At 31.3% G+C, this 22,370-nt stretch overlaps 1 protein-coding gene across 2 annotated transcripts; it reads right to left on the bottom strand.

Annotated features, from left to right (window-relative positions):
- Nucleotides 1-369: 369 nt before the first annotated feature.
- Nucleotides 370-21,893, bottom strand: LOC108916953. 2 transcript variants are annotated; one of them, XM_023454101.1, is made up of 5 exons: nucleotides 20,148-21,893; nucleotides 14,493-14,531; nucleotides 9,683-9,886; nucleotides 4,379-4,771; nucleotides 370-681 (listed from the first exon to the last, which is right to left on the bottom strand). In XM_023454101.1, exons 1-5 carry the CDS (start codon nucleotides 21,362-21,364, stop codon nucleotides 507-509), a joined length of 2,028 nt encoding a protein of 675 aa, XP_023309869.1. In that variant the 5' UTR covers nucleotides 21,365-21,893; the 3' UTR covers nucleotides 370-506. The 2 variants fall into 2 exon arrangements, with proteins under 2 accessions (XP_023309869.1, XP_018578834.2); XM_018723318.2 differs by lacking the exon at nucleotides 14,493-14,531.
- Nucleotides 21,894-22,370: the final 477 nt, after the last annotated feature.

Genomic DNA, 22,370 nt, shown 5'->3' on the forward strand with positions numbered 1-22,370 from the left:
ATCACCAAAATTGACTTACCATAACTTGTCTGAAAGGGGTAGGTATCCTCTTGGTTCACGGCTGCCTCGAGCGAATTCGAAATGGACTATTGGTATTCGGGGCACTCAAAATTTTAACTGTATACAAAGTGTATAACTGAAACTGTACAGGTCGTATACAAAAACACTCAAGCTTGAGTGACAAACAATATAAACATCTTTTGGTGGCAGCTGTTATTATTAAGTGATAATAATTTAAAATATCTGTGGAAATGTCAGAAGAAATAAGTCACACAACATGTTAAAGATAAATGTACAATTCAAAAACGTAAAAAAATAAAACATTACCAAAAATTACATTATTCATGTAATGTTTCACTTTTAAATAGTTCATTTTTACACAGTAGGAACAACTTTTATAAAACAACACGTTTAAGTTTTTTTTTTCTATGAGGACCGTTGCACTTCACTTAGTAGTTGTAAAAGTCAATATTATAGTCATAGGTGCCCCCCCAATGAACCCACTCCTAGCTATTTCGCTGTCTTTTCGCCGCAACATCAGAAGTTAACATACCAGTCATACCACTCAACATATACTTCAATTGAGGCATGTAGTCAATCACGTTTCTCACTTGCACTAAAGGAATTGTTTCATTGGCATTTTGACACCTGCCATTCTCCAGCAATAGCCTTACTTGAGAACTGCAAAAAAAAATAATCGAGCCTTCAACACAATACAAAGTTCTTCAAAAATTAACATAATGATATTAAGAGCCTACCAACTCTGACAGTTATAAAAATAATCCAACAAATCTTAGCTATTTACTTCATTACTCTTTATTTCTTCTATATGTTCACAAAAGGTATTATGCTCTTGTCCTACAATAAAACAATAATAACAGTTCTTTTTACAAAAACAAGTATAGCCTCATAATATTCTGTAATGTTACATGATTTCAATTTATATGTGCATTAATATAACAAAAAAAAGTATTATTTTTTAAATAATCACCATAAAAAAAATTAATTTTGCCGCAACGAGCAACACAGTAATAATACAACATACTGTATATCACCGCTATTCAATCTAAACGCAACTGTGCCATCGCTATTATTGTTTTCTAGCCTCAAGAAAAAATCGATTCCTTTCTACGCTCGGCCATTGGAAGCTTTCTCAAACTGTCATTCTATCACCGAACTTATCATAGTAATTCGTTCCTCGAATGCTCGAAAAATAATGTTAAATTGTATCCCCATTTAAAATTATATGCATACAAAACTCCCTTACATTCAATTATTGATCCAACGGCGGTTGAATTCCGACTTGTTGCGCATAGTTTGTTAGAAAACTTACAAAATCGTACCCTAAAAATGAAAATTCCAAAGGCTGAAGCTAAATTCAATACTCATTTATCCGATGGTGTAATTTTAATCAAGACATTATAGACGCGTACGAGGGGTAACCAAAATGTTTTAGTCGGCCGTCGATTTAAGAGCGTAGTATTATTCAAATCAGAGCTGGGTAATTACTTGTAATTTAAAAATAGTTACAATTACAAATTACTTTTTTAAAAAAAGGAACTAATTACAATTACAAAGTATATTCTTTAAAAAAGGAATTATATTAATTTAATTACAGTTACATGGAAAATGAATTTAGCAATTACTTTTCTAATTACTTTTATGATAAAGTAAATTATAGTGACCAAACAGAGAAAAAGGAAAAAGTTAAGTTAAAAATTTTAATTAAAAGTGTTGTGTAATATTGCGTTTTATTATTTATTAGAATTGATACTAAAATGAAAAGATTATTCTTATTCATTTTCTGATATAGAATTTTTATATTTTTATTCCTAATCTAATAATTTAAACTAGTTCAGTTCAAACTATAATTTTATATTATTGGTCAGGTAATTAATTCAACCCGATGCTCTTTTTTTTGGTTGTTAGTACATTTGCAAAATATAGAATACAGTAGTTTTGGGTATACTGGAAAGCAATAATTATTATTAAAAAAATTACGAATCGAACAAGTACGAGTGAAAGGCTGAGTAACCGAACCAGAAGTTTTCTCAACTCAAAATAAGAGCAGTAACACATAGATACATAATATATATTTTTATAAAACTTGATGCTATAGACAACATATTTTTACTTCGTATATTTTCTAAATTAATAATAATTATAATAAAATAAAATGTACTCTGTTAATTCTGAGGTTAATTCACCAAATCACGTTTTATTGTTCACGCGGCACAAGGCTTTCCTCAAATGAAATAATAGAAGTCTGCAAGTCTGTACGCAATTACGCAATACGCATGATCTTAAAAGAAATTATAATTATTAGAAAAAGTAATTGTAATTGGAAAAAGTATTTGTACTTATGGAAGTAATTTGTAATTCGATAGTTCAAATAATATAATTACAAATTACAATTCCTATAACAATTTTGCTGCAATTATAATTCCAAATTACTTTAATAAAAAAAGGGAATTGTAATTGCTAACTACTTTTTCACCAGGAATTACCCAGCTCTGATTCAAATACAGCAATATAAATAGCAGAGACGCCCCCAATAACAAGAATACCTACAAAAAGTTACAACTACAAGTATTCACGAGATTGAAGTACTAATATATTATGTATAATTAATTGTATCAGAATTTTATGTTCCTCGAGTCCCCTTCTGCCGTTTGCTACAGACGTCTATGTCAAAACGAAGTAAACAGCCCAGATGTGAAATACCACTGTTCCACAGTGAACTGTATCAATACGTATGCGCATGATCGAATACAGAGATCCGCCTCTTTATAATAGTGAACCAAGTTATCGTCTTTCTCTGTCTTGCGCGTAAACGAGAGCGAAATAGGAATATGAAACGTTAATAACGCTCAAAACGCTCAAGAAAGTGCTGAATATGAAACATTCGTAGTTATATCGAGCCTGCATCGTTCGGCATCATGGTAGCTAAGCGATGAGTCACACCGTCTCGGTTTTTCAAGGCCCGTAAAATAATTTGCCTCTCTTCAACCCAAACCTTATAGCAAAAACAACTAAAAACTGTCAACAAACATGGAAAAATACTTTCCTCCTATTTTAATTGATTTGATATTTTTATATAGGAATATTCTGAGGGATATTGAAAACGTAAATACTTGAACAATTTAAAGTTCAGTAGAGAATTATACTATGGAGTGTTTCGTACATAAAAGCCATGAATACAACCGATGATAATTAATTATACTATCTTGAGCTTGAAATAAGTAGGATTTTTTAAATAGAGATAAGAAGACGACTATACAAGATATAAATTACTATGTCAAATGTTGGAAAATTAAAAAATTGACATGATTGATTTCTGTGAATCGGTTTTCCTCATGTTTTCGTCAAAACGACTGCAAAAGATGTACGAATATTGTACCTGTTTAGAAAAGAATTAGGAGTTTTCATTTATATATGACTAAACTGAGAAAAATGTACACGCGCGGTTATTCTTTTGACATTACGTCTTCTCGCAGTGTAGATTTGTGCTGCCAATAGACGGATTGCGGTTTGACATTCTCCACACACAGTCACCAATAAATTACTATCTGCAGTTTTTTAAAGAATTAAGGTCAAAAGTGAGTATAGAGAACGATAAGACCAAGACTAAAACTGATACATCGGTTAAGACCGGTACTGTGCGTTGTTATGAGTCCGTGTTAGCTAAATAACGCTTCTTTATTAATTTATTCCAAACAATATTTTGAATAACAGATTTATATTCAAAATCTATAATTTATTTCATTCAATTATCTTTATCAAAAAAAAAAAAAATACAATACCTGCTTGTACCAGCAGTATCATAATTTCGGGATTAGTCCGCTTTTTTGAACTACATACTGAGAGTCCAATAACGAACACACTACCTCTTATGAGAGCGGCATTACTGATTCCATGAAAAACTGAAGTTCTTGTTTGATTTTTTTAAGTAACTTAGAAAAGAAAAGAAAATTATTCTGACGGGAAATCAATATGAATGAAAAATGTGATTTTTTTTAAGATTAACTCTCTTCCCAAGAGATTCTGTAAGAATTTTACTTCCTAGAAAAAAATACGCCGGCATCAAATTTTATAACGTTTAAGATGGATTATAAATTTTTAATACCTACGACGAAATCTTCACTGAAACAATCTTTTGAACCATCGTTAAGATTTCATGTTGTCACACTGTTATTTTATTCACTAAATTTATTTCACAAATTAGAATATACAGGAACTAGTAGGCGATTGCGTACGCAGCGTACAGCAGCGTTAAAATCTAAAGGTACTAATGCAATATGCAATGTAATTGTGGTAGTGTTAGATTAGATATTAGATCTATAAGAAACGATACTTAGATAAAAAAAAATGTACTCACGGGTTAGCTTTGAAAACTTCGATTCCCAAGACCTGCATGACCTGCTGACAAGATTGCACCGGAACGTTGTTGAAGAAATTCGTCACTAAATCGGGCAGAGAAACGAGCATCTCCGTCCAAACGTTGGGCTTCATGTTGATGCATGGTATCATCTTGCCCTCGACTAGCGCTTTTTGTATTTTATATGGAATGTTATTACCACTAGTCGGTGGAGCATCGGGAAGTGTGCTTAACTTATTTCGATTTACGTTATTTAACACCGACCGACCGTTAGTCATACTACTACGTTCTTCGGATACGCTAGCGGACTGAGTTCTGGTCGACTGGTGTGCCGGCTGCTGGTTCACCAGCTGCGCCGATGTGCTGTTCACGCCGTAGTTGTTTTGCAACTCTCTGCAATTAAAAATAAAGTTGAAATAAGAAAAGCGGAATTTTTAAAACCGCTTTATTCATATCCCACAAGTTGTATCTTAATTTAAAAGTGAATCGTATATTAAATGGTTTATATACACATTTGTCCAAATAAATTTGCGGCAAAAGCTGTCTTGCTAGATCACCAGATCTAACAAACTTAAGTGCTTTGCAATATACATGGGCGTAGCCAGGATCTTTTTAGGGGGGTGGGATTAGGGTATGGTACGTCTCAATTATATAAACACATAAATAATATAACTTATTTTTGTTTAAATTTTTATATGAATTAAAACTGTTCAGAACGAATGGCCAGTCTGTGCCCCCTTGGTTACGCCCATGTGTATATGTGGTGTGATGATGTGAACTGCTCAATTTAAGATTGACAACAATGTCATTTTCGGGTTTCCGATTTGAAATAAAATTATTCGACAAAAAGTTTATAGAATTTTCTTTTGCGACTCATAACGACAACAAAGTCAAAGAGATAACAGTAATTATTCAAAAGGTCCAGAACTGAAATGTTTTATAAGAAGTAAGTATACGGAGTGATCAAAAGTATAACTTTCTAAAACAAGAAACAGTATTTTCCACATAAATAAAAAAAAACTATTGGTTGATATTTATGTATATGTAAATGTATATATGTTATGGAATAAATTAATATTTAGATGTTCTGTTTTATAAATATTGTAATTTATCAAATGAATTATTTATATTTAGAAATTTTATTTTTCTTTCTTACAAAAGCAATTTTCGTTTTTTGTCGCTAATGTTATAAAATCATTAATATCTGTATGTATTTCGTTCCTCTTGACTTTCCTTCGTGCGAAAATTATTTGAAATATTTGCTCGGATCTACATTGCCTCGATGTTGGCAACCGTACTTTAACTACAATCCACAAATCAATAGTGTTATTGAAGTCATTTAAAAAAATTCTCTCCGTCGACTTCTGGTGTTGTTGACTCAACTAATAAAATATGTAAATAAATTCAATAATCAATTTCTCAAAATAAGAGTTAACTTTTTTATTCTTTGGATATTTCGAAAACGGCAATAATGCTAGATTATAAAAACTCGAAATGCTCCCCAATATAAAACTGTTTTTATGTTAACATAAAATACGATTTTTTAAAGAAAATTTACATTGGATTTAAATTACAATCAATTTCATGCAAAATAGATTTAAGGCAATAATATAAACTAATAAAAATGGGCTCTGAATTAAAATAACCATAACTGTTACAAAAAGAAGAGTGCTTATGCACATTATTTTTACGTTCTGGAGGTTTTAGAAAGCATATGTTTTTCCTTTTCTAGGCGTATTTTTGTAAAGTACAGTTTTAAACCGGAAATGTAATGGCCAGTCTTAAAAACCGGTTTTGACAGTGAGCGTGTTCGCTGGGACAGCTTTGTGAATATATTTGTAGAAGGCATCTTTTTGTACTATCGCGAATACATCTAATCCCTTCAGCCCATTTCGAATGGTAAAACTTGAAAAACGACGTTAATACCGGGTGTCCCATGACCTTGAACGTAGTATGTAGTGTCGGAAAACTAAATGTAAGTTCTATTTTGCATCGAGCGGAACGTATTAGAACGGCCGTAAACATGTTAAAATGCAAAAGATATACGAGAGGGTGAAATACATTTTCTAAATTGAGACTGTTTTTAATATTCAAGAGATTGCAGCGCGCAATTCTATTGTCACAGAAAATTCAAATATTTTTACACCTACGTCTACCTTCACTTACGTGTTGCTAAAAAGTTTGCTTCCGGTAAATAGATCAAAATATTTACAAAATGAAGGCACCGTCGACATATTTAAAAGTAACATCGACAGGAAGTGGTATTTAAATTGTTTCCGATTATATTCAACCGTTTCAAAACACAAATCAAAAGCAAATCATTTTTGTGTACGACAAACAAAATTTATATGTAATTTTGTTAAGTCCAAGAGAATTTCTCAAAATATTTCAAGATTTATCATTACTTATACAGGGTGTTCACAAATTTTCGCCCTAAACATTCTATACATAATTAAATATATTTAGTAACATGCTTTGTATATGCATAGCAATGTGCAACAAAAAATGTTTTCCTTAAAAAATAATTCGTCCTTTAAATGCTCAACGACTGAAAATCGTTTTCCGGTTTTATAGAATATAGGTTAGTCATCAGTAGTTTTTACACCTCGTACAAATATTTCAACACAACAGTACAATCGTGTTAAAAAAAAGATTCAGTAACGTCACCCTTCAAAAAATATTCCTCAGACATTTACTTTATCCCGTTCTATCATGCAGAGAAAAGCAGATGTGATGGTTTATCAAAACGCTGGACCTCTGTGAAGAGCTGACGATAACAAGACATTGATCGGGGAAAGTATTTTCTCTCAAATAATAACCCTAGACGTCCACGTAGATAAAACACGTGATAAATTACAGGATAATTATCTTCTAAGAATATACTGATACAGTGCACTAAAAATCTACTACGACATACTATAAAAATTAAGGGCACCTTCAGAAAAATTACTACAATTTAGAAGGTACATACTTTCAACTATACAGAGCGGATTATATTACGATGGAAACTAGCTACAGAAAAGGTAGCGTGCGTTTCGTCATTTCCTTTTCTTGATATATCGTAGAAGCTCTTATAAACAATAACAATCCAAAGAAGAAAAAATTGATAAGGCACGAAAATGTATTTTTTAACTGAATAACAAGACGTCACATCGCAATATTCACTTGCGTTTATTTCAATCGTTGAGCAGTGCAAGAATACCCCTCCCCCTCCATCTAATGTTTGACAACATGCATTATTGCTACTTTTGAAGACACAAAAAAACATGTGAGTGGCTGATCTACTGCATCGCTAAAAAGATGAACATAAACAATCTTCAAAATTGAGAAGTTTAAAAACATACTTAAAATATTCACCGTTGGGGGCTTCGGGATTGGCCTCTTGGTAATTTGGGGAACACCTCTGGTGAGGACCGTTCTCACCGACTCCCGAAGAAGTGCTAGGTGTGCTAAAATGATCGCTCCCTTCCAAACTATTCCTGGTTAGCAATGAAAAAGTAAAAATACTTTCCATTATACAGGAATGCTACGTAAAAATAACAATTCAAGCAATACAGTAAACATACCGACTCACCTATGCTTGGAAGAGTCACATTTTCTGGGAAACACATTAATTAATAGTGTTTTCATCTGTGCAGCTTCAACCCTATAACTGGTATTCATTACTGCAAGTGAATGATGAGCTTCGATCTTTTAATGAAGTAAACTAGTAACGAATTTATTTGATTTTTTTTAATGAACACGTACTCGACAGCTCGAATTTAAAAAGTAAACGGCCGTCATACAGGGCATTCAGAAACTACTAGGCAAAAAATAGAGGCTAATTCTATTAGTAAAAATTTATCAATCAGTGTCGCGGATACTGACCATCTACACCACTGATTTTTAAACATTTCATTTCATTCAAATAGTTTTTTTAATTCAAAATAAGTAAAATGTAACAAAATTTTATGTTTCGATTAATGTTATACATATATAATTTCCTGTCCAAATTTTGTTCATGTAACTCTCTTGGTTTCGACAATGCAATACTGTTTTCAACCACGAAAATTGAATAATTTCAAATATTTCGAATTTTCACCACCAAGAACGGCGGTGACAGCATTTTTAACATCAAGGCGATGTTTCGCGTTGTATTAGCTATGTCTTGTCCAAATTTATAATGTATAAGCCATAAAGATCAATAAAATTTATATTATTTGTTTTATAACAGGTTTTTAGTTTACTTTAATTACTCAAAATCTCCACTTGACATGCTGGCAAAGTTTTTAAAACGTCAGTTACATCGAAGTTTGCCATTTAAACGAATATCGCTACGTTTTAAATTCGTAAGAAGATAATTGGTTTCTACGTTTTTCTCTTTCTTTTAAAATAACAAAACATTGCAATGCAGCATGTTAAGACACGGCCAGAGCAGAGTCGAAGCTTCAGATTCAGACACAGACTACAGACACTGGCAACAGTTTGGGTTTTAAAACATATGCGTTAGCACCTGCATAGTCATCGTCGTACGATGATGTGCGGGCATAGCTGTCGCTCTTGCCTCTAGCCGAATCTAAAGCCTCAATTCTTCACTATAGCCATATCCTTAGAGACATGTTCAAATACTACCAATTTTAACTGTGGCAGATATTATTATTTTTTCCATGCGGAAACCAAGTAGTCAATATGAGGGATCTCTTGGTAGACCAATTGCAAAACACTATATGCGACACTCGGACCAAGTGTCTTTTTGAAAAATGACGAACAAAAAAAATTGATTGACTCAATAACTGCTTTGAAGCCCCATAAACCTTTCAAATATTGATGTTTTTCTTGGGTACAGTTTGTTACCAATATAATAATAATTAAAACATTACTTTGGGGTTATGTAACTCCGTTAGTACTGAGTTTTAGAAATAGTCTCACTGGAACTTATATTATCAGTTGTTTGGTTAGAATCACCTCTTAATAGCTCCCTAGATTCCTGACACTGTGCTATTTAAAATTTTACTAATAAGTCATCTTTATCTGAAGGGCAAAGCGGTACAAATAAAAACGCTTAAATAATGTGTCCGTAAAATTGACGGTCCAAGCTTTTTTCTCGATCTATTAGTATTAACATACCGGGTTAGACTGCATTAGCTGCTCTGTATTTCGCTTTTTAGAAAATCACTAATTTTTATATTAATTTCTTATTTCATTCAGGGGGTAGTACATATGAAGTTCAAGAACCCAACCAAGCCAGAGTACCCAAACTTGGCACAATATAAAAATAAACTTAGTCTATAATGTAATCTATAGCACAATAAAAAAATTACTGACCTGGTCTGGGCAGCCAGGTCAATGTTATCTGCTCCATACCTTGTAGTCTGAGGTCCCTCGTATCTTGATATCCCTCCGTTCATGTGAAGAAGGGGCGGTGGATAACTCGACTGTGATGCCTGATGGTAGTTGTTCTGATTCATATTTGGTTCGATGATCATGTAATTACCTGCTGACTTGGTCTGAGCGTTGTACTGAGCCAGCCTGAAATCCAAAAACCATTTTTGTTTATTGTATATGATGCCGTAGGCATCTAAATTTAAAAAACAGTACTTTGTTCAGAACCGCAGCCAAAATAAGGCCCAGATATATTCTTTTCAAAAGGCTACCTTTGATTTTCTATACGTCAAATTTTTTCCTACCTTTCAGTATCCCTAATAATACAGCAATTTCTATTTGTCTTCTTCCCTATGTGTGTTCGATTATTTTTATAACTTATCAAACGTGAAGCGAATTATATGTTACTCTTGCCAGAATTTCTAATAACCTGAAAACCTTTTCAAGAGTTCCCCTTGCCTGAAAATGGATATTTTTACTGAATTGTAATACGAACCTTGTTATGTACAATCTCCCTAAGATTTTAAAATAATTCGTATTTTGAAGCAAAATAGATTTAATTTTAAATCATTTTGAGTCGGACATGTTTAAAATATAGCAATATTTCAATTTGTGTACGTTATTTTGCATTAAACCTTCATTCATTATTTTATATTTGATAAACGCTTATTTTCTCTTAACTTTAAAAATGAACTGATTCTGATCAAGTTACCTTAGTAAAAATATCTGAAACAACCTTTTGCCATTCGCTATACAGGGTGTTAATTAAGTATGTACAATAAATTCCACAGTCTATTATTTGAGTAATTTTAAGACAAAAAGTTCATATGAACTTTGGTCCGTACATGCTTCGTTTTCAAGATACAGGGTGTTAAACTTTTGTAAAAATGTTGCTATTTCGTAAATATCTTAAATACCCTTTATCCAATTTTGTTGTAATTTGGCAGTTATTTCTAGTGTTAAGGGGCTAATTTAACCCCAGCTTGATTAGATTTATTAAGTCCAGTGGCGTCCCGAGCGGGACCTTAACGAATATTATTGACAAATAAATGTACTTTTTTGTAATTTTTATATATTTTTTAATTAAGCAACTAAAAATACAACTTTTCTGTCTTTTGAATGTTTTTCGTAGCTTGATTAATTTTTGTAGAAAAAAAATCCACTTAATTGCATATTCCTGAACCACACAAGAAACACGGGGAAAAGTTTCTTTTGGAAATTAGCATTTTTTTAATAATTTTTTATTAAAACAAGTTAACATCTAAATAACATAAAGTAACACTGTCAAATTACAAGAAAATTGGGTAAAGGGTATTTAAGATACTTATTTACGAAATAGTAATTTTTTACAAAAGTTTAACACCCTGTATCTTGAAAACGAAGCATGTACGGACCAATGTTCATGTGAACTTTTTGTCTTAAAATCACTCAAATAATAGTCTGTTGAATTTATTGTACATACTTAATTAACACCCTGTATATATTTTTTGTTGTTGAAAGTTCTGAAAAAAAAAAAAACAAGCTGTAAAATAAGTATATTTGTCACATGCCACTGAAATGCGTTGATCCAGAGAAATATGCGATTCAAGTTTCTGCTGCTGTCAATTGACCAAATTTGACCGTTTTGCTAAATTTATAGCATTGTATCTATATTAAATAATTTTGACAATTTAGCCTAATTTATCTCTATTCAAAAGTTACCTTGACATATAGCTCCTAGAACGTGGCAAATTGAACTAAACTATAAAAAAAAAAGATTAACAAAGGCACAAAATTAGATTAGAATACCTTCAAATACTCAGTTCTCGTAAGTATCACCTGCAAAAAATTGGAATTCATTATGGTTACATTAAGTTTCTCAAAATCCCTACCAACAAAATATGGCAAAAATACAAAAGTCTATTTCAGATGTACCTAGTAACCTCTATGCTTTTGGAAAGAAATAAGTTTATGTTCATCATTGGCTGCCTCAAAATACCTTACCTTACATCGAGTTTTATATTTATTTCTAAAGTAACAGATATCTCAAAACAAAAAAAAGTTTTGTAACTTTTTAAGGAATTTACAATTCGATTATTTTTACCCTTGAAGTAGGGCGCATTTGTTTTCGGAGATCCTGTATATTATTTTTTATCAATTGTTCATTTAAAAATACGTGGTTATTTATTTTTAAAAAGTTCATACCGGATAACGGACGTAGAAACTTGTAGTTTTCACATTTATGTACCGCTTTCTTTTATACACAAACCTTATGTCTCACTTGAAAATCTGATATCTCATTTTGTTATTTAGCCATAATCTAGAATGCTAAAATTTAAAGTTCTCTCGTTCGGCAATGTCAATAACTGCAGTTATCGTTTTTTAAAAATTCAAAAATATTAATTAATATTTTTACAATTTTAGCAAATTACAAAATGCGTATTGACAAAAAAACGTAAATAGGTTAGGGTTTTTAGATTTACAAACTTGAATATATTTTTAAATATTATATATGTATAACGTATCTCTGGGAAACACGGGAAATATAAAAATGTAGTCAAAAATCAATGCTCTGGCTAGAGCTAAACCCGGTCAGGATTATATAAAAATATGAATATGAATATACAATCTCAGGGTAGAATATAAGTTCGTACAAACTCGACTTATTTTAAACCAACAGAATTTAAATTAAAAATTAATAAGTTCAAGTGTAAGATATAATAAAAATAAACACGTAACCTGTAAAAATTACTATTAAGTTTGTATTTACAAAGATTCTTTTAGTCGGTAAAGGGTAAGAGTAAGTAAAGAAACAACGGTTAATACCTGAGAAATATTTCATATAACAGAAATAGAATTTTGCTTTAAATACGAGGGAAACTAGAAACATTATCTACCTATCAACCAACAGAAATAATTTTTCAATGACACTATCACGTGGCAAGTCGTATATAACAATCGACTTAATTTCCATTTCAATAATTTTTAAAATTAAGCAATAATCTCAATTAAAAAAATAATACTTGGACATTTTCAATAGCTCTGCTAAATAATGCACACAAATATGCAAAAGAGACACTTCTCTGAAAGATTTCCATTTCAGAATTCATTAAACTCCAAGCTAAAAAACTGGGTTTAGAAAACAATTTGTGGTCGAGTAAAAAATATATAATGGAGGGGTAAAACGAAATTCCTCATAGAAAATTACCATACACTTAATATAAATACCGACCCACCTGAATAAAATAGTTTTATTGAAGAGCAGTTAAAACTTCACTTCTGCACAGATCTAACTTCAAAGAATTTTCTAACCTCAAAAGTACACAGACGATTAATAAAAATATCCATAAAAAAAATATGGTACCAAAGAAAATGTCCTTAATAGCATTAACTCCTTGCAGAAACGGAATGTTGCTTCACAATCAGACTGAAGAGATAATTTTCTAGATCCCTCGTAAATGCTAACATCCAATTATAATTTGGCAGTAATGTACATACATGCACTGCAGAATATCCAGCTATATTTGACAACTTTAGAAAATAAATTACAAACAAAACCTGTTACTGACAGGCAAAAAAAATATACTTAAAAAAATTCCTCCATCCATCCGAATTGCCTAGCAGTTGTAAAGCCGAAATGTATTTTGAAACCATTCCAGTCTGACAAAATAAAATCTAAAATCTAAAATAAGTACTTTGTTTTAATCTAATTTTGCATAATAATTGTTCTTACTGTTTCTTTTACACGAACAAGATTTTTTTTCAACTGTTACGCTTTGGTAAACCGAGAACTGCTTTACCGCAAAAACTTTGCTCTAACCACAAATACACAATTTTTTAACAAACGTATGTAAAAAAACGCGTTCTTCATCAAATTAATAGGGTTGTGATAAATAATAACATTAGCCCATTTTCACTTGTGGGGCGGTATTAACGCCGTATTCAAGTAGTTTTTTAGGGAATTAAAATGTATGAGATCTATTCTATTTCTCATGGAAACTTTTTTGAATGGAAACGGAATTGATTTAGTAATCTATGGGCGCCAGTACAGCAACTCTGCTTAATCGAAGTTACACAAAAACAATCTAAAAAGAAAAACAAATACCCATTTTGGGTTTATATTACGCAACCACTTACTCGAAAGTATTAATTTGACCTGTCAAATTTTTCGTCATACGGAAGTACACTCCTCATTATTGATACAACTCATACTACCCTACAACTACCCCGTTCCCCTCGTCCACGCGTGCATAATCTATCAGTCTATCACACTTCACTAGTCACTTCCTCATATCGGCCGGGGTTGCCATACAGATCGACGCGGCGCTTCAGACGTTTTGAATTCCCTTTTCAGTAATTGCACAAAATTTTCCATGAGAAGTTAGACGTTTGATAAAAGGTGATATAGTTATAAATAAGTCCTAATGAAATAAAGTGAAAATAAAAATGGCAATGTTGTATAAATAGATTAAATAAACGAAAATAAATCTAATGGAAGTTTACAAAAAAAAAAAAATAAAGCGAAGAGGGCTTTCATCGCTAAGAGGAAGTAGGATACATTGCGGCTTTAAACGCTATGGCGGCCGGATTCAAAAAGGAGTTGGGAGGTTTTAAGACGAAAATTTCGATAAAATGGCATTTACGAAAAACTCTAACCAAGGTATGCTCGACTCTTTTGTGAATCCTGCAATTTCAATATAACTACAAGAATTATAATGCCACAACAAAACCAAAGACAGAAACAAGAATGTAAACACAAAGTCTGAGAACTCACCAGTGATCATCCTTTCCATACGCAGGATAGGAACGAAAACTACAACAAATAACTTTAAAAAAACTGCATATATGGACAACGGCAATACTATTATGTCACTTCGTACTGTATTCTACTATTCTACGTATATATATATATANCACTTCGTACTGTATTCTACGTATATATATGTTTCGGTTTGCTAAGACATGTTTGGGTACACCCTATTCCAAATTAAATGTACACCTTAACCCGAGCCTTAACCATATGCCATATTTTTAAATGTCATTGATACTTTATGTCTACTGGTGCATGTACCTACTGACATAAAGTGACCTACAAATTCGTATGAACAAACGTCCTAAACAACTTGGCTTTCAAGACGTTTTTGAAAAATATAACATTTACCTAAATATCTTCCATGATGATTGACGTAGACAGATGAAACTTGGTCTAGTGATTTAGATAAGTAAAAATCAAATTAAATTGAACTTGTATATATCTATTTCAAACAGTGGCGGAGTTAATAGGAGATACTGCCGCTAAAGACCCCAAAATGTTGATTCCTCCGAGTATTTTGAAAATTTGATGCATTTAATTCCTAATTATTTTTCAAAGAAAAAAGATCTCTTGAATTTTATTCGTAAAACGAGTCATTTTCTAGTCAATTATTTTTTTAAATCTAAAATTATTAAGTTTACCACTGTAATAAATCAACAATAACTTTGTATTCGCAGAAAAAATCTACAAGGTTTTTCAAAATTATAAATATAATTTTCAACAATTATCAAAGGTTCAAAAAAATAAATGACAGAAAAATATTGAATTTTTTAGGATCAATAACCTCTTCCTCGGAATCGAAATATAGTTACTATCGATTTATGCTATTGTTTGGCAAGCTAATTTCAGATTTAAACAAAAATAACTCACTTTTCCGAATAAAACGGAAGAGATATTTTTTCTCTGAAATGCAATTAGGAATCAAAGACAATGTCACCCAGGATCTCCGACACCAATCGACAATTTTATTCAAGTTCAACAAGAATTTTTACTTTTATTTAGTCAAATCACTAACCTAAATTTTAGCAGTCAGTGTCAAACACCTTCAGAGATATTTGCGAAAATACTATATTTTTTTAAATCTGTAACACCCTGTATCTCAAAAGCTAAATCTTTTAGCAAAAAGTTCATATGAACTTTTCTTCTTAAAAATGTACACTTCTTGAAATATTTTGTATTCTTAAGCATATCCTTTGCAGTATTACATACAGGGTGATTCATAGTATGTAAAAAAAACAAACAACAAAAATGTTACCAGTTTGTGTTATAAATTCGTGTATATTAACAGTTATTTATACTACTTTGGTGAAACCAACCATTTTTTTTAGTCGTACCTGTTAAACTACACTTTTTGATTAAAATTTGTCATTAAAAATATGATTTAGTGGCAAGGATATGGGAGATTTTTAACTTGTTTCTCCCAGTAACTTTTATGTCAGTCAAAATAATTTGAAATGAATTCTATATTCTTAGACATTTTTAAGCAAACAGGAACTTCTGTTTACTACACTAATCTTTGCCATTTGGGAGTTATACGGATCCAAAGAATAAAATCAAGAACTAATAATAATGTCAACAAAATTATGTTTTTGAAATCGTATGATTTTAACTCTTCAGTTTTTCAGAAAAAGTCACATTAAAAACAGTTATAGTAAATGTTCAATTTCAGTACTAAATGAACAATATTCAAAAAGATTGATAAGTAGACGCCCTTATGTTCTTTAAATTTGAACCCTACAGAACTTTTGGGCCAGTTTTTTCCACTGGAACTGAATACTTACATTGTCTTTATTAGCAGTGTAGATAATAAACAGTCTTTTTGCCTAAAAATGTCCAAGATGTCAAAATATATCACATAATCAAAATTATTATCACTGACATAAAAATTACTGATTGTGAGTAAAACAGGTTAGAAATCTCTCATACCATTGAATTGTTTTTAAATCGTGAACTTTTATATAAAAATTCAATTGTCTTATTGCACGATCGAAAAATTAAAAAAATATTTGTTTGTAATTATCAACACCCTGCAAAATTGTATTTGTCAGTCGCCTCGTCTATGGCATAATAGGACAACTAGTAAGTTTGAAACTGGTGATGTCTGGTAACACACTTGACGAATATATTAAGGGAGTAGTTCAATGCCAGTCGAGACGTATAACCCATAGCGTAGTTGTTTCTGATAATATCATCAGATAAAAATATTTGTGCAGTAGCCGACTTGAAATGAGAATTATATAGAGATTATAATTTAAGTTGTGTATCAAAATTCACTAGGGAAAATCTATGGTAAATTAAAAGGGATCATTTTGTATAACTTCTGTAAAAAGAATAAAAAGAAGAAATAAATAAACAAACAAATAAAATTGAAAAAATAAATGAATGCTAAAAGCAAAAAATAAATAAAAACAAAAAACCAAAAAAAATGTTAAACATATAATTATAAAAACTCAAAACTAATTAACAGAATCATTGCAATTACAATATACTATAACGTGATTTTTAAAACCACTAACAAAATTTAAATATTTTCAAAACTGCGAATTGAGAACAAAAAAACTATGAACTATTATTAACTATTTAAATATCTTCTTAAAAGTATTTTTACTGCATCCAGTCAACAACTTTATCTTTAAGCTTTTACTTTGATAAAGTTACTGAATGAACCAGGTTTTAAATTTAATTTAAGTATTAAGAAAAATATTACAATTTTTTTTGCAATTATTCTACGAATTCATCATCTGAATATTGATGTTCACTGAGGTATTTCCACTTCTTCAAATCCAATAAATCAGGAACATCATCAGAAATGGAGGAACAAGAAGATAACAAGTCTTCAATTTCAGATGTTTCTGTTTTTTCATAACAGACCTCATCCTCTGATGAATCATATTTTACCAATTGTACCAAAGTATACGAAACACTTGGATCAGGAGAAAGGGAACCTGTTTCAAATTGTGGTCCTGGCAACTCGCTTTCTTCAGAAGAGTATTTTGAAGACAGTGTATCGGAAGGATCAGGATTAGGTACCAAAGGGCTTTGTGTCCTGCGACTACCAGTCATACTAGGATCACTACATTCAGTGTCAGAACTACATACACATCTAAATCAAGGAAAACAAGTTTCAATGTTTTTTTATTCATGTGACACACAATCGACTTATGATCTCTGTAAAGTTTATACATGGCTCAAACATCTAGGTACACCTTTCTCTCATTTATGTGATTCAATAATCAAATTAAATTAAGGAGTTTTCGGATTTTACTTCAGAATTTGTTTCAAATTATTCTATTTCATCCATAAAATATATTTTATAAGTTACCTAGTTCTCTATTTTGACAACACTAATTAGGTCAAGGAAATTATCTTTTAATTTTGTATTCTTACATACCGCCTTATTTAAAATAAATGGCAAGGCCAAACATCCATCTATTTAGAGAAAAAATTATATAAACAAATTTTAAAAAACAATTAGATGCTAAGCATGGGAAAAATTCAAATACTGTCAACTTTTATAGCTTATTATTAAATTTACTAATATTTCTGAAATATATCTTCATTTAATACTAATAAAAACTGAATATTAATTCGGAGAAGGAAACTGTTAGGTAAAGGTAAAGAACAGGGAGTGGTACAAAACAGGGACGATAGCGGCTTTAGAGGTAAATGTGCATCACACGTAACACAAATTATTGTTTTAATACTTAAATATTACCGAAATATGTATTACTGAAATAGTCCAATAGTTTCCATCTTCACTATTTATTAAGAATATCCCTTTCAACGTACGTCACTGTTAAAGTTCTGCATACTATATTTATTTAATTTATTTTTGCATCTGCTATTATCATTATAACAAACAAAATTAAAAAAATTATCCAACATCCTAAAAATATTTTGTAATACCCAACATTAACATTTTGTAAATTTTTATTAATACAAAAAGATTAACTTGATATATATATACGTACACGCAGCACTGTATTAAATGTTGCCTATATGTCAATTTTATGATGGATTTTCAGTTTTTAATAAAAACGAAAACAATAATTAATAAAGATTACTTGAGATAATCTAACAAAGGGAGTTATAAGCAAAATAAATCTGTAACTGTTAATTAGATTAACAAACTGATATCCAGTAGCGTATCATAAAGAATTAAAAGATTATTAAAATACATTAAATTTTTCCAGTGTTAAAAAAATGAATCTTAATATACATTTTGTCTCAATTGCACAAATATAATTTTCAAAAAATAAAATGACTACATTGTCCTATAATTATATTTACTCCAATTCCCTAAATAGCCAGGGCATGACAGTACAGGCACAGCCGCCCACCTTAATGTTTGTCCCCAGCTGTGGCTCTAGCCGTTTTTTACAAATTGTGTAAAGCAAATCCCATTTTACATTTATTTATAACAAAAAAAAAATTATACTTAAGTATTTCACTGCTCAGCTATTTCCTTATCAATTAACATCTAGGTATATACAATATTTTGCCTTTTTTAAAAAATCACTTTTATCAGTGTGTTGACAACGGTGCAAAGGGATGTAAAATTGCTTTAAATTTCCAAAAGCAAAATATTTTTTCTTTTTAATTTAATTGTATTAGGGCACAATGTATTATCAAAATCAGAAAAAATAAATAAAACATAAAATACTTTTTCCAGGTTTATTATTTCATGTCTTTTATTTTACTAAAGCAAAATATAAACTGCAATAGGTATATATTTCAAAATGTATGTATATAATCAATAGTTTTCTACTCCATGTTGTTTTAGGTTAACAAAACAAATAACAGTTGCCTCCAAGATTTAACAGATAATTATGATAATGAAGTAATATTTAATATCGGTTAGTTGTTAATTAATTAGTCTATTGAATTTAACTCTAATAATTGCACCAAGAGTATGCAATAAAACTATTCCTCATATAGCTAACAGCTATCCCAAAGAAAATGTTACATAATATTTTTTTTTTAATTACATAACTAACAAAGAACATTGCTAAGATAACTTCTAGATTTTTTAAATGAAATGAGATGATTTATAAAATATTTTATGTAAATAATTTCTGTTTGAAAACAATAAGTCTAATTTTTCAAAATAGCTTAGAAGACTGAGCTATGACCAAGTTATTAGAAAAGTTGCATCTCGTTTGAGATGACGATCATTGTATTAATAACATGAATTTTGATAGATTTTGTACCTACAAATACAAAGACACTCGTACAAAATAATAGTTGACAGCTTGTTACATATAAAAAAAAAGATAATTTTACCAATTCGATTTTCATTTATTTTCCATAATTTTTTTTTATCTATTTTTATTTAATAAGTACCCAATGTGGTTTGTTCCAATTAAAATGTAGAAAATTATTATAAAAGTAAACAGAACAATTTAAAGTTACTTAATCTTCAAATATACATATCACCTACATTCAATGTTTTTTAAATAATCGCGAATTTCCCTCCAAAATTATTCAGTTTTAAATATTTGCTGATTTTAAAAATACACGTAACAAAATTATAGTAAAACAAAAATCAATCTAAGTTTAAAAAATTTGCTAGTACAAGTAAGAAAATTATAGTAAAACAAGTACTGAAAAACTTACGTGGAGGAGTTAGCTCGGACTAATGGGGGTGGTGCCTGCCCAATGTTGGAGAAATATGGTCTCATATGACGTGAAGCAGCTGAAGGATATGTAGCCCTCACAGCGCTGCTTGCAGTTCTTGGTTGTGCTGCGTGGTAAGGAGGTTGCCCACCAGCAATGCCGTAATTGGAGTAAACGTGAACATTATGCATGTGACTATTATTTGCTGCCTTGGCCTGTGTAGCTGGCTTGGGTGAAGGTGGTGGATGTGCTGTTATTGGGGGAGCTGTAGGCTGTCGGGTCCACTGTACAATTTGTTGTTGATTAGGATTTCGATTATTAATCAGAAGCTGAGAATCAAGGTTCTTCTTCGGCCAGTAGTCTTCAAATAAAGTTCCCGGAGGAAAGTAATTCTTTATATCGTTTAAGCTAATCACGGAACAGGAATCATGTGCAAACAATTCGTTCCGAATGCCCTGTACTTTGCAGCAGAATTTTAAATACGACAAATCCCATCCTTCTAGCTTGTCAGCTCGCTGTTTTAAGTTATCAGTTTCTCCTTCAAAATAAAACAACGGCACATATTTCTGTTCATTATAGACAGTATATGGAACTACTGACTCTCTGTTTATTCTGATGAATCCACACCTATCTAGGTTGTCTGCATCCGTTGTATTAACGAGTTTTGCATAACAGTGTCCAAGGAACTGATAAAACTCATTAGCATCAGTCAACCTAACTATTAGGTCCCTTGAAGTAAATTGTTCCCTACCAAATTGATAGTCACAATGTTTAAAATTAATTTCATTTAACAGTCTTGCTTCCGCTTCAGTGATATAATAGCTCCTTATATTCGTGCAGTTATAAAGATCTTGGTGTAAATAGTTCAGCAGCTTGTTCAGCACCTTCATTTCAACCATACGAACAGCACAGTAGCTCTCTCCAGAACGAAGAATGTATGGGATGTGCATCTTTCCCATAAGGGTCCAACCAAACCTTCCCTTGATCGATTCTTCATCTATGTTTCTAGTTTCACTATCACTTGTAGATTGTACAGGTACACTATTAGTTTTTGCTTTATTTTTATCGGTGGTTAAGAAACTTAAAATGTTCATACTCTGGCCAGCCTGCTGAAGTGGTCTTTGGGGCAAAGCCATCTTCGCCTTGTTTGCCTCCACAAACTTAGCCGCCAACTCTTGGATCTCCGCTTCATCGTGCCTCTCCTGTTTCACATTCATCGCGAAAATTTGTTGCTAATTAATGACAAAAAAATAAAACTTTTACGGCTGTCAAACGACCACTGTTTTCCATGGCTCGCATCAACTTCTTAAGTTGGGTTAGTCATTTGTTTTGTTTATTGGTTGACACGGACTCTAGATTAGCAAAATGTACTTGCTGGTCTATACTGTTTACAAATGTACGAATGAGGTTAAGGCGGATTATTATTTCCCTGTTTTAGCGGCCATAGCGCCATCAAAAGGAAACACTCGGTGTTGAACTATACTGTTGTTAGTTCTCATCGAAAGTACAAAATGAAGCAAAATATCTTTGGTTTACACTAACACTAACATAGTTTTTATATTATCTACACGGTAAAACACCGAACATAAATATTACAAGCGTTATTTGGAAAGACAGCGCGTTCTGTTCTTCATACACAGTCGTCGACACAACTCGACGTATTCGTTACAGTCGTTTCGTTGAAAAGCAGTGTTACATGGTCGGTGGCGCGAGGTCTCCTAGCCTCGACCCAAGGTGCCAACACCACTGTAAGGATTTTCATTTATCTACCATTTAGAAGATGGCCGCCGAAACCGTTTCTCCACCAATAACATCGCTTAAAACAGTGTAACTCTGACGTGACGACACACTATTTATGACGTAACATCACCCTGTCAGAGAGTATGTACAGTGTTTCCAAGGTCTTCTAACTTAACTGTATTTCAAGGATATACCTCTTAAGTACTTATTCTTAATAAAATAACTAAAATCATATAACTGCATCATACTCCTTCATTAGTATTATCTGCTTAATGTACATTAATCAAAATTGCTATCAATCGCTCTATATCATTTACGAAACGTCGCAAAAATTCCAAAACTCATAGAGTACACTTTTTTTAATACATTGAGTTAAAATGATCCTTATGAAACCTTTATATAGAGTACCCAATTAGAATGGTCAGTTGCATTTTGAGCTTCATGTGTTTCAAGGTTATAGCGCTTTCTTATGGTATCTGATGT

The sequence above is a fragment of the Anoplophora glabripennis genome, unplaced genomic scaffold (genome assembly GCF_000390285.2).
Source record: "Anoplophora glabripennis isolate ALB-LARVAE unplaced genomic scaffold, Agla_2.0 scaffold2, whole genome shotgun sequence".
Classification (NCBI taxonomy): Eukaryota; Metazoa; Arthropoda; class Insecta; order Coleoptera; family Cerambycidae; genus Anoplophora; species Anoplophora glabripennis.

What these genes read in the sequence shown, in the direction of transcription:
- LOC108916953 (XM_023454101.1), bottom strand. Translation starts at nt 21,364, where the DNA reads ATGAATGTGAAACAGGAGAGGCACGATGAAGCGGAGATCCAAGAGTTG. An exon ending in GTCCGAGCTAACTCCTCCAC is followed by an intron (nt 14,532 to 20,147) that starts GTAAGTTTTTCA and finishes TATTTGTTGTAG; the next exon opens with TTTTCGTTCCTATCCTGCGT. An exon ending in GACCTGGCTGCCCAGACCAG is followed by an intron (nt 4,772 to 9,682) that starts GTCAGTAATTTT and finishes TTTTAATTGCAG; the next exon opens with AGAGTTGCAAAACAACTACG.